This window comes from Ziziphus jujuba, chromosome 8, assembly GCF_031755915.1.
Source record: "Ziziphus jujuba cultivar Dongzao chromosome 8, ASM3175591v1".
NCBI classification, from domain to species: Eukaryota; Viridiplantae; Streptophyta; class Magnoliopsida; order Rosales; family Rhamnaceae; genus Ziziphus; species Ziziphus jujuba.
Genome location: NC_083386.1, coordinates 23374265 through 23390550, shown reverse-complemented (window position 1 = coordinate 23390550; position 16286 = coordinate 23374265). Strand labels below are relative to the sequence as shown.

At 31.0% G+C, this 16286-nt stretch overlaps 1 protein-coding gene across 1 annotated transcript in view; it reads right to left on the bottom strand.

Annotated features, from left to right (window-relative positions):
• The window catches only part of LOC112491241 (ankyrin repeat-containing protein NPR4), a 73615-nt gene extending 57818 nt beyond the window's left edge, over window positions 1-15797 (bottom strand). Inside the window, exon 1 of the mRNA XM_060820036.1 lies at window positions 15717-15797. Within this exon, the coding sequence (XP_060676019.1) occupies window positions 15717-15729 (13 nt within the window). The 5' untranslated portion in view covers window positions 15730-15797. The remainder of the gene's footprint in view (window positions 1-15716) is intronic.
• Window positions 15798-16286: the final 489 nt, after the last annotated feature.

Sequence of the window (16286 nt, the reverse complement as noted above, 5' to 3'; positions counted from 1 at the left end):
GCGTCGTGGAATTGATCCCATGGAGGATCTTGGGTTAATTGCGTGCTCAAGGTGAGTAAGCCACCTTCAAATTAATTTCAGGTGTTAAATTATATTTATTTTGTGATAATTAAATATTTGGATTTAATCATTATGTGTTAAATATTTAGCAAAATTATATTTGAAATTTTTATGGCACAATTTGAATAAATTGAAATGTATATGTGCATTAAATCATATTTTGATTTTGATAAATTATGGAAATTCATTTTATGAAAATTGATATTTAAAGAAATTATGACTTTTAATATTATTGATTTATTGTTGAAATTATTATGAGTTTATTTCAATCAATAAAAATGCATTTATATGGATTTATGAATTTTGAAAATTTTGTGGGATTTTAATGAAATTATGCCTATCTTGAATTTTAAGGATTTAAGGATATTATTTTAAAAATTATGCTTACGCATTTGAATATTGTGGATTGGACAATTGATGCATTTGGAAGTTGATGGATTTGAAATTGATGGAAATTGTGCGATGGATTTATGACAATGATTTATAAAGGAATTGTGGAAAATTTACGAATTTAATTGGATAAAATAAACCTGGTGGTATTTATAAGATTTTGAAATTTAAAAATAAATATATTGATTTTATGATTTTTTTTTTTTTTTATGCACCATACACCTACTGGTGTTATGTGTATATGGATGTGATTAGTGCACACATGGATATGATTAGCGCATAGGTGGGTGTGAGTAGCGCACAGGTGATTTATGGGATTGTCCTGTGGTTGCGATCGGATAAGAGTAGGCCGCCCTTCCATGGCCGGGAAGCCTGTTTGCAGCGGCGCGGTGGGACACCATGCGACCGTATGCCGGTTTCTCTCTTTAACCTCCTGTGTGGCGGTACTTCAGGACGCTGGATACCGTTGGCTCCACTAGTATATAGTAGGTGCATCAAATGGTTTTCAGAACATGGATTTTAAAATAAATATTTTGAAATTATATTTAAATTAGAATGTGTTTAATGTTGTTTTTATTATTTATTTCAATTGGGGATTTTAATACAAATTTTATGGGATTTTATTATGTTTTTAATTACCTATTTATATTAATGTTTTAACAATGCATTTTATCTTGATTTTACTATTTACATTGATTTGATGATTTTAAAGAGATCTTACTATGTTCTTACCATTTATTTTAAATCGAGGTTTTAATTTGGTTTAATTATTCCTTTATTTAATTGTTCAATTAATTAATTTATTCTAATTATGTAATTATTTCCTGAATTGTCTTAATGTAAGTCTCATTAATATTTTTGTATTATTTGTTTATGACATTTATCAATCATTTAGTAATTATTACAAAATTATTTTTATTCTATTTCTATTTTATTTTCATTATAACTTTTGGATCCTTGATCTATTATACTTTATTTGATATTTAGTTGACTAATTGTTTTCTTGGTTTTGGGGGAATAAAATATTGGATTTTGTGAAAATGTTTTAAAAAGGGAACTTTTCCAACGGAGTGAATGGTGAGGATTTTGAGAGAAAATATTATTTCCAATTAATTATTAATTAATTATTTATTTATTCTTAATTAATCAAGTGTACTATAATTATTATTACTATTATAATTGTATATTAGATTGGGTTACTCACCGAGATGATTAGCATCTCATATTTTTAAATTCCATTCCCTTAGGTCCAGGTTAGTCGACGTTAATTGTCCGGGGGCGAACTCGACGTCTCAGTTCATTACCGAAAGTCCAAGAAGCATTTCCTCCCTTTTTTTTCTCTTCATCTTGTATTGCTTCTTTATCTGATATTGTATTAATTCCATATTTATTTGTATAATGCTCTGTATACTATATTGGATACATTTTATTAAATACTGCATTAATTCCCTGTTATTATTTTGGAGTGCTGTAAATTTGTGGAATTAAATTGTAGTAATGTGAGAGGAATAAGGGGATGTATATAGAAGTATGTTTTCAGTGCAGGAAATTTGTGGTAAGTCTAACCCTTAGGGGAGGTTCTGGCGGATTTTCCATTGGAAAGTCCGGTAGGATTTTCCTGGGATCAAGGCTTGTCTAGGGTTCCGGTGAGGAATTTTAGACGGGGTCCTGACAATTTATTTCTTGAATATCGATCCTATAATACTGTGCTTTTAGGCATTCACTTAAATCTGACTCCAAAGAGACATCCAAGCGTATACGCTGATATTCAAATAATAACTACGTTATAATGTTTCAATAGCATGTTCTTTACATAATGGTCTGAAATGGATTGTTGATAAATGAATGTTTAGGTTGCAAAGTATTTTGATGCTACCATTGCAAAGGGAGCAGATGTGAAATCGGCTGCCAACTGGATTATGGGTGATATTGCTGCCTATATGAAAAATGAAAAGTTGACTATTGGTGAGATTAAGCTGACGCCTCAAGTTGGCTGAGTTGATAGCTTCAATACAAGCCGGTATAATTAGTGGGAAAATTGGTAAAGAGGTAGACATTTGCTTGTTAAATGCTTACAATATATACAATATGCTATCTTCATATTCTCAATTGTTTCATTGAATTGAATATTTTATCTGCAGTGTTTGGAAGTGGTTGGTTCACTAGTCTATACTTTCCCCAAATATTTTCTATCTTTTTGTTTCTTATTGGACTTAAAAAGCTAGCTTTAGTCTTTAATAATTTATCATTATAAAAATTTTCTATCTATCCGTTCGTGTAGTATAAGCACTGGGGATTTATCAAAATAGTAACACTACCCAAGTCATCTGATGCTAATGCTATGTAAATGGGCCATTTAGACATCTGTTAATGGGTGTTATGTTTGAAAAATGTCTTTCTGGGGTGTACTACTATTTTAGTTCATTTACTTATAGGAAGAAAGAAAGCCCTTAATTTTTATTTTTATTTATTTATTTATTTTTTGCTGTGGTAGATAATTTTGTCCTTTTTGACAGCTTATGATACTGTTTATTTCTAAATTTATCCTTGAATGATATGTAGATATTGTTTAAGCTATTGGTCAAAGGTGGAACTATCAAGGGACTCATAGACGAAAAGGATTTGGTTCAGGCAAGTTATTCAAATAAGCTTTTGACATAAATTTAGGTTGTGCAATTGCTCATATAAGTTTAACATTCATATATTCTATTTGTAATATTGCTCCACATTAGTGCAATTGTTAGATCTATGTAAGGTTTAGGTAAAATTGTGGTTTGCTCTTTACCATTGACCATTAACATCTAAAGCATGTGGTGTTTGAGGTTCTTTATTTGCTACCAGTTGTCTTTCATTTATGGTTTTGTAATTGTAATCTTTAGATTTATTTGTGTACTTCTTAAATTATGGTTGTTGGCAATGAGTATATTTTTTTAGTGTGTTAATTGAAAAGCTAATTGATTAAGAGTAAGTAACTTAAGATAGTATAATGCAGCAGCTAGATTTTAGATTACAAGCTTGAGAAATAGTAAAAATGATGTCTTCATCTGTAACCTAAGTAATTTATCCAACCATATGCTGTTCATGTACATGAAGAATGCCTAAATATTTTAAACTTAAAAGAATGTTTTAAGTTAACTTTATGATTATCACCTAGTGGTTCGGATATCTTGATAAGCTTCAAACTATGACCTAAAATCTAGAAGATAGGATGGGGTTTATGTTTGTTAAATTTGAATAAAAGAAGACAACATGATTCAACTTCGAAATCAAAATCTTGAGAAAGTGGCACATACTTCCTACTATGGTTCTATTTTGTCATACACAAATATATAAAGATTGGAAAGACTTGATGTACTGTGGTGAAAACTGCTAAACATGGTTATTAGGCCATAAAAGCAAATGAAATGCTGCATCAAATAAACATCTGGACTTAATGATGGTTGTCATACTCCTTTACTTTGTTTTCTTTTATATGATTTACTTTTGTCATTTGCATTATCTTGTTGCTCGCAGAGTTGGTAGTATTCATGAGAATGTTTTGCTTGTTTTTCCCCCAGGAAAATTGAATAAGCTCCCATATACCAAAAAAAGAAAAGAAAACTTCAATAAGCACCCTGTATTTAAGAACTACCCTAGTCAAATAATTTCACCAATTCTTGCTAATATATTCATTTAACTTTAACTCGAACACACCATATATAGTTAATTTAATATTTATGCTACATGAAGGAAAAAGGTTTATAATATGAATAGATGCTATGGTAATCATTATTAATGACTTTTTAAGTGGCATTTTCATTTAAATTTTATCAAGTTGCCTATAGTCTATTGGGTTATGACTTGTCCTTTGAATTTAATTTAGAAGACAATTTTATTCTTCACTTCTAAGTTTGCCAGCTGAAAATTTTTCTCATCCTTTGTTGTATTATCATGCTAATATGCTGTGCTTGGGCCATCTGGAGCTTGTTCTTGCAAAAAATATTGTAGTAAAATATCGTACTTCATTTAAGCATTTCAAATATATTCGTCATTCAAGCAAATTCTGTATTTGATTTTGCAGATGGATGCTTAGGAAAAGTAAAGAAGCATGGACTTGTAATTCCATAGTCACCTTGTTGGTTTGTTCTTTTAGCAATAAGCTTTTAATTGCCAAGAGACTCGAAGAACTTGAAGCTTGTGAATTTATAATGTATTTAAATATGCTATTGCTATTTACTCTATGTCTTGCAATTTGTGGCTCAATATATTGCATCAATGCAAGTATCTTTTTCTCTTAAGGCTTTCATTGTTTTATCTTTCTTGGTTGGTTCGGCTCTGCTAAAATTTGATGATTTTTTGGGTTAAATTTTTTTAAAGATATTATGGTAATTGATCTTGGTATCAATGTGAAAATAGGAATGGCAACAAAACGTGTTAGATTAGGGCTGGGATGGCCTCTCTAGCACCTTGTCCAGACCCTAAAAATACCTCCATACCCACTCCATAACTCAATTTTATTTGCACACTTTTTGTGTTATCTAATCTTAATAATTATATTAAACTTTTACATAAAGTTGTATTAAGCATTTTTTTCGTCCACATATACATTATCATTGTATTTGTATTGAAGTGTGGTGATTTAAACTAAAAAATTTGAGAATTGACAATTATCGATGCGCCATTAGTATTACCAATGAAAACCATCGGTAACCCAATATAGGTCTCCATGTAGTTGCTCGAATAACCACCGATGGAAACCATTGGTAATACTGATGGCACATTGGTAATTTCTATTTGTCCTGCTTTTTCAAAGCAAATCACCACAATTTAATTCGCCGACGTCGATAATATGTGTTTCCACAAAGAACATGCTAAATATAACTTTATTAATGATTGTGAGTAAAAGAATCCACAAAAGGTTTGCAAAACTTGTTCATGGTGGATTATTTGGTTGAGGATCATTAATAAAGTTAGATTTAGCTTGTTCATGGTGGAAACACACATTATTGAAGTTGTCGGATTGAATTGTGGTGATTTGCTTTGACAAAATGGTCAAATTGAAATTACCGATGAGATATCGGTAATTACTGATGAAACCGTCAGTAATTTTTCCAGCAAGCACATGGATTCCTAATATGGATTACCGACGGTTTATGAGTATAGGGGTGTGGCAGAGTAGTAGACGGCGTGAGATCTGAAGGTGATAATATCACAATTAAAAAAGTGAAACACCATGATTTGTGGGTAACCAATTTAGAGCATTAAAATGGCTAGTGTATTGAAGCATTTTGGATCAAGATGGGCTTCCATAAGTTGATATAAGAGAGAAGGGGAAAAGGATGATGATGTTTGAATTATTATTTTGCAGAAACATCCTGTCATATGTATGTAAGGAGAAATAAGGAATGCTTTTTCATGGAGGAAAATAAAGCAGAGGTGAAGCAGAAGTTTTTTTTTTCTTTTTTAATGAGTTTATGGGGTTTCTTCATAGAAAAAGGGACAAAGAAAGTAAAGGTGTGGAAAGGTTTTTGTCAATGGAATTGTGAGATTTCTCAGAAGAAGAAGAGAGGAAAAACAAAGTAATTTTTTTTTATTTTTTTGAGGGCAAATTGGTACTAGAGGGTAAATTGAAAAAATATTGAGGCGGAGTGGGTAGATATCCTTACCCACCTATTTTGGTGCGTATTGGGCCAAAAACGACATTAATAAGTGAAAACATTCAATTTATAGTTGCTGAAAAAATTACCGTAGGTTGCATCGGTAATTACCGAAACCTTTATGGTAATCACATTTTACTAATTTTTTCCACCCCACAAGTCCCCTAATGTGTGTTAAATGCAACAACATGCAAAATATACATTCTTTAATGATCTTAAGGAGAAAAAACCCCAAAAGTTCTGAAAAAGTTCTCAAATTGGCATAAAATTTTGATTACCATAAGGCCTTCGGTAATTACCGATGAAACCTAGAGAATCAATTTGTAGTTGTTGGAAAAATTATTGTAGGTTTCATCAGTAACTACCAAAATCCCTATGGTAATCACATTTTACCAATTGTTTTGCTGCCACAAGTCTCCTAATGTGTGTTAAATGCAACAACATGCAAAATATACATTCTTCAATGATCCTAACGAGAAAAAACCCCAAAAGTTCTGAAAAAGTTATCAAATTGGCACAAAAATTTGATTACCATAGGGCCTTCGGTAATTACCGATGAAACCTACGGTAATCAATTTGTCCTTGCTTGAAAAATTACCATAGGTTTCATCAGTAATTATCGAAACCCCTATGGTAATCATATTTTACCAGTTTTTTGGCCTCCACAAGTCCCCTAATGTGTGCTAAATGCAACAACATGCAAAATATACATTCTTCAATGATCCTAAGGAGAAAAAAATCCCAAAAGTTCTGAAAAAGTTCTCAAATTGGCACAAAAATTTTATTATCGTAGGATCTTGGGTAATTACCGATGAAACCTACGGTAATCAATTTGTAATTTCTGGAAAAATTACCGTAGGTTTCATCAGTAATTACCGAAACCCCTATGGTAATCACATTTTACCAATTTTTGGCCCCCATAAGTCCCCTAATGTGTGTTAAATGCAACAACAAGAAAAATATACATTCTTCAATAATCCTAAGAAGAAAAAACCCCAAAAGTTCTGAAAAAATTCTCAAATTGGCACAAAAATTTGATTATCGTAGGGCCTTCGGTAGTTACCGATGAAACCTACGGCAATCAATTGAAAAAATTGACAACTGACAATTACCGTTGATCCGTTGGTAAATTTTCTATCAAGTAGTAAAAGAATTAATTGGATTACTGACTTTTTCCATCGGTAATATCGATTGCCCATCGGTAATGAAGTTAATTTGTCATTTTTTCACTTCTTCCAATGCCTTTTTTTTTTTTTTTTTTTACTTTGTTATTTGAATTAATGTATATTAATCCAATCCACGTACAAAAACAATTAATTCGTTGCTACTACATGTAATTCTGTATAATATCAAATGTTTAGTGAATTTAAAGCCTATAAGCAGGTGTTTTGAAATATAATCTAAAGGTTCAAGGTACATATAGAGTTGTTAAACATAAATTATAAATAACATGAAAAGCTATGGCACCTGCTGCGACATTACAAAGCCACTAATTTTTTACAGCGAATAGAAAAATATAAGTGACAGATATCTCAAAATAGGTAATAGCAACATATCAAATGTTCAATTTTTAAAACAATAAGTTTTTGGTTCATCAACTCAAGGCTAATATTAGTAGTACTTCTCAAAATTAAGAAAAGCTACAACCATGCAAAAAGAAAAATAGATGCGAGGAATTTATGGACACATCTGTCTAATGACTTCGCCCCAAAACTTACTATGCTAGTTCCTATAATCTTACAGTTAGAAGCATAAATTAAGAAGGACACCATCAGATATGGTGAGCTCAGTAATATGTTGAAAGTGTTCGGTGGTGTTGGAGAGATGGAAATTGAATGCCAAAAGACCAAAGCCAAAGGTCTAACTCCACACTAAGCACCTGAATACAAAAGTCACATGATTAAAACAATTAGATAAATAAATAAATAAATAAAAAATAACGGGAAAACACTGAGAAAACAGAGAGAAAGATTATATATACTATTGGAGAAAAAAAAAAGGAAAAGAAAAAAAAAAATAGAAGGACATAGACTGATCGAAAAAAAAAAGAGTGAAAATCATTGAAATACCAAAAGGAAATATACAAGTACTAAATTGCTAGAAATGTCAAAGGAATTCAGCAACATCTGCTTCCCTGATTTTTTACTGATCAACTCCTTAATCCTCTCCACAGCATAGATGGAGCAAGTCCATAGCTTAACTTCCTCCTCACTGCCTGAATCTATTTCTTTATTAGCCACAATCAATTTGGCAAGCTTTGAACTGTATTTCAGCACGTCAAGTTGCTGAAGAACCGCTGGAACAATATAATCGACCATAACAGTAATGGATCTAATGTCATTAAATTCTCCATATCCCTGGCCCTGGAATGCACCCCACAAATCTATAGCAAATATTTGTTCTCTTTTGTACAAGAATATTTGGTGTCCTTTGTACACTAAGTGATCCTAGAAGCCTAGAACATTTAAAGGAAGTCAATCTACAGAACTAGTTTCATTTACATATAGCCCATAGAAACTTTTTATGCAGCCATCTAAATGTATTTTTCTATGTAACAACTTGGTACATATGACATAAAACCTTAAAATAATTATTTTTCAGACAAAACCTTACATGAATGCATTACAAAGCAAGTATTGTGTGCTAAATGACAATAGATATATCTTTCTACACTCATGTAACCTTTTATAAAGGGGGCAACCCAATCAAGCCTAAGCATGTGAAATTTCAGACAACATTCTTATAGTATTAGACTTACAAACATATATTAATCATAATGAGAAACAAGATCATATGCAATTGAATAAGAAATTAACTTATTTCTTAGATAAAATAAATGTTGTTTACCTTAACTTTGTAGTCAGGATAGTCATTGAGAGCCTTAAGCAAGAATGGAGTGTTGAGCTTAGCAATCCAATGAGCAGCAACAACCATCCCACAATATGCAAAAACCAGAACCAAATTTCTTATCCCACCATCATGCAAAATAAAAGAGAGGAAAGGTACCACTGCACCACTAGTTGCTGTTAGTGTATCTTTGATGCTATGGGTTCCACAAATCAATAGAAGGAAGTATTTTGAATCTTTATCAAAGGAAGCATTTTGAATCTCTATCACATATAATTGTGAAAGTAGGCTTCAGGAGCTGCAAGCATTATACTACTCAGTAACTGATATTAACCCACATCCAAATCTAGATTAGAAAGCCTGATTCAAGGGTGATTTAAGCATTCTGATTAAGAATGATTTGAACCTATATATACCCCAGCTTTGGGCTTCTGAAGGAGCACATCTTCTTGAGAGTAGCCGGCGGATTCTAAAAACACCAGGAACGGCTTCTTTGAGAAAAGAATATATACACTTGCAACTTGCAGATACAATGCCTTAAGAAATAATTCAACTCAGCAATTATTTGAGGCCTTTGAGCTCTACATTGTCGGAACCAGCATATAAATTTGAAACTTGCAAATTATCCTACAAAGCACCAATTACATATCAAGGCCACCGATACAGCAATATTAGCTAAGAATTCACACAGAAAAAATCAAAAAGACATAAATTTGATTTTTCACGGAGGGATGCTTTTTCACGGAGGAAAGGAAAAAAGAGGTCGAACAGGATTTTTAATGGGATTATTTGTGGGTTTTCTCAGGCAAAAAGAAAGAAAGGAAAGCAGAGGTGCAGAGACTCGGAATTGTCGGCTTTGAGAATGAGAAAAGGAAAGTAAAGTAATTTTTGTTTTTATTAGGGGCAAAATAGGAAGCAAAGGGTAGATAAGAAAAAACTTGACAAAGAAGGGCTAAATATCGTCAACCCTTTATTTTTGTGGGTATTGGGTGGAGCGAGTTTGTATAGGGACTTTTAATTGCATACTAGAAAGCTATTAATGTTATCATGGTACTTGGCACATTAATATTTATGTAGGGATCATATTTCAATACATATATATGTATATATATATGTATAGAGATATGTATATATATATATATATTTGCCATGGCCACGTTATGATAGTGTCAATTACTTTTTTTAGTTATCTACAAATAAGAAAAATCAAGCCATAAGACACTTTTGTGAAAAAAAGGATAATAAAACTATAAGAGATATATATATATATATATATATTTTATCTTAGAACTATAAGAGATAAATACAATATTTATAAAATTTTCTATCATACTCATTAACCATCATCTATTCCATCTGTGCCAATGCTAGTCCAATCAACCATGCATTTGAAATTTATCCAGTAAAGAATTTTAGCCTATTAATATTGAAAACTTAAAAAATAAGCTAGAATAAATTTATTAGAATATAGTCTTTTGCTAAAAGAATAAATACTGCTTTTTTATTAGAATCAACTAAAAGGAAATGTAAAACTTAAAACTAAAAAAGACTAAAATGTTTAATTATACTATTAACACAGCCTTTAAAAAAATATCTTAAAACACAATAAAAAAAAAGGACAAGAAAACAAAACAAAACAAAACATTTAATCGAAAAAATGAAAAAAAAAATAAAAAAGGCAAAATAAGCCATTTTGGTTAATATAATATAAATATTTTTATTAAAAGAATTCTAGGCATTTCGGTTTTTATATTCAATTAAAGATATATATATATATATATATAACATAATTCTTAACAAATATTATAAATCCTCATTTGTGTAATTAAAATTTTAATTTTAAATCATTAATTAATAATACACTTTCAACATTTTACACTTATTTTATATCCAGAACATGTTTTGAATATATATTAATTAAGAAATAGAAACCGCCAGACCATATATATTGATGTTTGTTTACGTACCTTATACCACAAAAGCTCTCGGTGCATCTGAAGAGCTGCTCCGCTTACACTGTTGAGCTTCTTTTGAGCTGATAATTTTGCAGCAAAATGAAGCAAGTTATTGTCATTGCTAGGAATATGTGTTGCAATAAAATCCTTAATTGCACCCAACTCAAATAGCAAATTGAAGATGTCCTCGTGACGATTCTCAACTGCCACATGAAAGATAGTTCCTCTTTCAGTATCTTGGACCCACAGTAGGTCAGGGTTGAAGTGCATTAGTTTGATTAAAAAATCCACATTCCCTGCTTCAGCCGCATCAAATAGTAGATTTGCAACTTCCATAGTCGAGCTTTGGTTCTCTTCATCAGAATTATTCAAGCAATAATCACAAAGCGTTTTGATTAAGTCTAATGCTTGTGAATACTGCCTTGATTTTCCCAAATGCGGCAGCTTTAAACCTTTTCCATTGAGAATTAATGTAGTGAATTAACTATGTAATTAATATAATTAATATAAACATAGTTAATATAAATAACTTTATAATTATTATAGTTAATTATTACATATAGAATTAATATAGTTAGTTGTTCTTTTTATCACAAAGCATTTTCATTGAGAATTAATATAGTAATTAATTAATTAATTATGTATTTAATTACTAAGTATATAATTATATTGAATTAAATGTGGACTTACATGATAAATTAAGAAAGTAAGTGAGATCTGCATATTTCAATTTACCAAAGAAAGTAATTGAAAAAAAAAATACCAAAGAGAAAATTCAGATACAATTATAATTATCTTATGCAACATGAATGTTGGCCAGATTCAACTTATATATAATTAATCTTGCATGCATGCATGATTGAATTAATTTGGTTTAAAACAATTGAAGGAGAGGGATCCATGCAATTGTTTTAATTACATCCAAAATGTGTCGTTTTTTATTTATACTATCACTGTAATATCCCGCCCTGAAATATGCCTGAAATTTCTCAAGTGAATCAAAGTTGATTGGGTTTGATCGTCGTTGACAAAGAAGAGTCAAACTTTGATTTTTTTGACTCGGTAAGAATTTTAGGTTGACCGAGACACCATCGTAAAGTACACATCGATCCGAGTTCGTAGACTAGTAGCACGATAAAAACGGAGTTACGGTTTGAAAGTTATAGGCAAAACAAGTTGAGATCCAAATTGTCCGAGGGTGCCCAAGTTGACTTTTTATTGTTGTAGAAATGAGCTTTGACCCATGTACGGTTGTAAAGTACTTGTTGATACGAGTCCATAGACTAGCAGTACGCCTGATTTGGACATTTCGATGAAAAGTTATGAACCTACAAAATTTTTTCAAATACTGTATTATTTTAATATTATTTTTAAACGTGTGAACAGTTTGCACCATGTGTAACATTTTGAAATGTGCCATGTGTCACAACAAAAAAATGCCACATGTCAACCATGATTAAATGCTATATTATTTTATCTTATATTATTATCTATATATTTATTAATTTCTTTTTTTTTATTTTCTTTTTCTCTTCTTTTTTTTCTCCCCCACATGGGAAAATGCCCCACGATCTTTTTCTTCCCTCTTCTTCTTCTTCCTTCTCTCCTCCTCCCTCTCGGCCCCACCTTGGTTTCTCCATTTCCGACCGCCAAAAGGCCACATGCACCGGCCACCGTTGAAGCCCAGTCGCCGGTGAGCTTGACTGCGAAGTTGGGTGGCTGGCCTACCGGCGACGCACCTAGATCGGCGGGTAAAGCCGGCGGCGGCACAAATTCCATTTCCGACGATTTTTCCATTTTCTGACGTGTTTAGTCCAAATTTATACTCTATCTCCCTTATTTTGGGTCCTATGATCTCAAAAATGGCCTCCTTTTGTTCAATTTCAAAGCGGATTGTGAGATATGAGGAGGAGGAGCTCGGCCGAAGCTTCCTGGTCAAATTCTGGCCACCACCAATGGGTTTGTGGTCAATGGAGGTTAGAAATGTGTTCCTCATCTTATTAGCTTTCTATAGGCATCTCATTTGTGAATTTTGGTTAACGTTTGTGTTAAATCCTCTGGATAATTGTGTATAATTTATCTGATTAAAATATTATTTTAATCGGTTTGTGTATTGTTGATGCTTTAGGAGTACGTATGAATTATGGAATTGATCCTATGGAGGATCTTGGTATAATTATGTGCTCGAGGTGAGTGACCCACCTTCAAAACTATTTTAGGGACTATTAAAAATTATATATTTTGTGTTATTTGAAATTATGGAAAATAAACATGTTGATATTGAGAGGAATTGATATTTAAAATTTATAATGCCAAATTATGATTAATTAATATATGTAATGTCATCGAACTATATTTTGGGATTGTGAAAATATATATATATATATATATGTATATATATATAGATAAATATATATATATATATATATATATGGTGCTAATTGAATTTATGAAAAATGTGCTATATATGTTTACTATTGAAGAGATTGTTATTTGAGCTGATGATGATGATGATTTATGTTGACTTAGTGCATGTATTGCATCAAAAATTATATTTTGGGTTTTTAAATAAATTATGTTTTAAGTTGTTATTAAATTTATTTTTGAATTTATGATGCCAAAAGTTTATTGATTTAAGCATATATTGCATGGAATTCATATATTTGGTTTTAAAGAAGTTATGGATTTAAATTATGACCGATTATTGTTAAATTTATATTATGGAATTAATTGTGTATAATAAATGTACTTATGTGGATTTAAGCAAATATGAAATTTATGTGATTTTGATATAAATTGATTTTAAGATTTTGAGAAAAATAATTGTATTAAAGTATTGAGTTCAAAATCCGTATTTAAACGTTTGATTATTTATGGATCAGGTTTTCATGGTGTTGAAAATTGTTATATTTAAATGGATGGATTTGAAATTGATGGATTTTAAAGTGATGGATTTATGATGAGGATTAAAGAAAAATATGGGATTGTGAATTTGAAAAATTGTATAATTCCCACGGTGAATTTTGGAAAAACTTGGTATTTTAATAAATTTAGTAATTGATTTTAGACGCACTCATACAGTACTGATGAACGCGCAAGTTGTAATATCTCCCGTGAGTTGCCATCGGACCGAGGGCAGGCAAGTTTTATATAGTGCACATAAGCTGCCTCCCTCCATGGCCGGGATGACGGTTTAAGCAGCGGTGTTGTCGGGATGCCGAAGCAACCGTATGCAAGTTTTTGTTTTTAATCCCCCGCCAGATGGTGCTCGGGACGCTGTGTATCATGATTTTATATATTGAATTTATTTTTGTTTTATGCCAAATTTCTTTAATACAAGTTTATTTATGATTTTATTTATTTTATCTAGTGATGTCTTATTCTAAATTTAATTATTGAATTTTTAAAATGTTTTCAATATATATATTGAGTTCTAAATTAATATTTGTATTTATGTGCATTCTAAATTATTGCATTCCGTTTAGTTTGATATTTCTTTAATTATTTTTAATGTAAATTTTATTGTGATTTTGCTTATTTTATTTATGACATTTTGTGTACAATTTAATAACTTTTATTAAAATTATTCTTGTTTCTTATTATACATTCTAGATCTTTAATTTAATGTATTTTATTTATAATTTATTTAATTAATTATTCTTTGATTTTTGGGGTACAATTATTGGATTTTGTGATAATATTTTAAAAGGAAAACTTTTCCAACTGAGTGAACTGTGAGGGTTTTGAAAGAAAATAATATTTCAATTATTTATTATTTATTTGATTATTTATTATTATTAATGAATCAAGTTCATTTTATCGTATTATTATTATTATTATTATTATTATTATTATTATTATTATTATCATCATGATTGTGTTGTAGTTAGGGTCACTTACTGAGATAATTAGCATCTCATGTTTTTAAATTCCGTTCCTCTAGACCTAGGTTAGTAGACGTTAATCGTCCGGAGGCGAGTTTGATGTCTTGTTTGTTGCTAAAAGTTCAAGGAGCCTTACTTACTTTTCTTCACTATCTTGTATTGTTCCTTTTATCCTTTGTTGTATTAAATTTCATATTTAATTGTATCTCGATAGAGCTCTATATACTGTCTTGGACATTTATTTATTAATTATGCACTGATTTCCTGTTATTCATTTGAAGTGCTGCAAATTTATAGAATTAAATTGTAGTAAGGTGGGAGGAATAAGGTGGTGTATATAGAAGTGTGTTTTCAGTGCAGGAAGTTTGTGCTAAGTCCAACCCTTGGGGAAGGTTTTGCCGGATTTTCCATTGGAAGATCCGGTAGGATTTTCCTAGGATCAGAGTTTGTCTAGGGTTCCGATGAAAAATTTTGGATGGGTCATGACAATCACAAGTTCACAACAACGATTTTTTTGTTTTTTTTGGGAGAAGGAAGAAATTAATTCAAAGAAGGCATAGAGCGATACAAAACAAAGTACAAGCAATTGGTTGGCCTGGGAGGCCAACCTGACAGCTAAAAATCAATACACATGAATATATATATATATATATATTTTGGAAGCATCCTCAATATGTTCTTCCATAAATTCAATATGGAGACCCATTTGTTTTTTTTCTTTTTAAATTTTATATTCAAGAAACACTAGTCTTGCACTAGTTATACTTTTTCCATATGCCAGAAAACAGAACATGCTATTGTGTGTCAACCTGTTTTAATTACTTCCTTGTTTCATATTTTATATAAAGGATGTAAAAGTTAACAAAAGATGTATACAGTAAAAACATTCAAAGACAAATGAGGAAAGTAAAGTTGGAAAAAGTAAACTAAAAAATAAATTTTACCATATAAACCCATGCCGATACAAGTGGTGAACAGCTCAGCTTGTTCTTCTTCTTCCCAATATTGAATATTATTGGTTTTGTCAAAAACATACCTCACGATTTGACTGTGTTCGATGGTAGCAGCCATGGCAAGGGGTTTTTTCCACTATCTGGAGTGAGCAACTTTTCATTCCCAGCTTTGACCATAAGCTTGGCAATTTCCACATTTCCAGAGGCAGCAGCATAGCATAAAGCACTGTTACCAATTTTATTATTCTTTTCCAATTCTTCTTTGTTCAGCTTACTGACCAACTTTCTCACAAACTGCTCTTTTCTTGCTAGAGCAGCAATATGAAGAGTTGTTTCCCCTTTCTCTGTAATCACTCTGTTAATATCATTTTCAATCTTCTCAGCTGCTTTCCAATCGCCTTTCAGTGCTGCCACGTAGAGCTCGATACGAGTATCAGCGGCTGTATATGCATATGTATAAATAGGTTTCAACATAATTAAGATGTATCTATTTTCCAACATATCAAAATTGTATATTTGCGCCAATATATTTCTACTAGGTAGCTATAGCTTGCTGAAGAT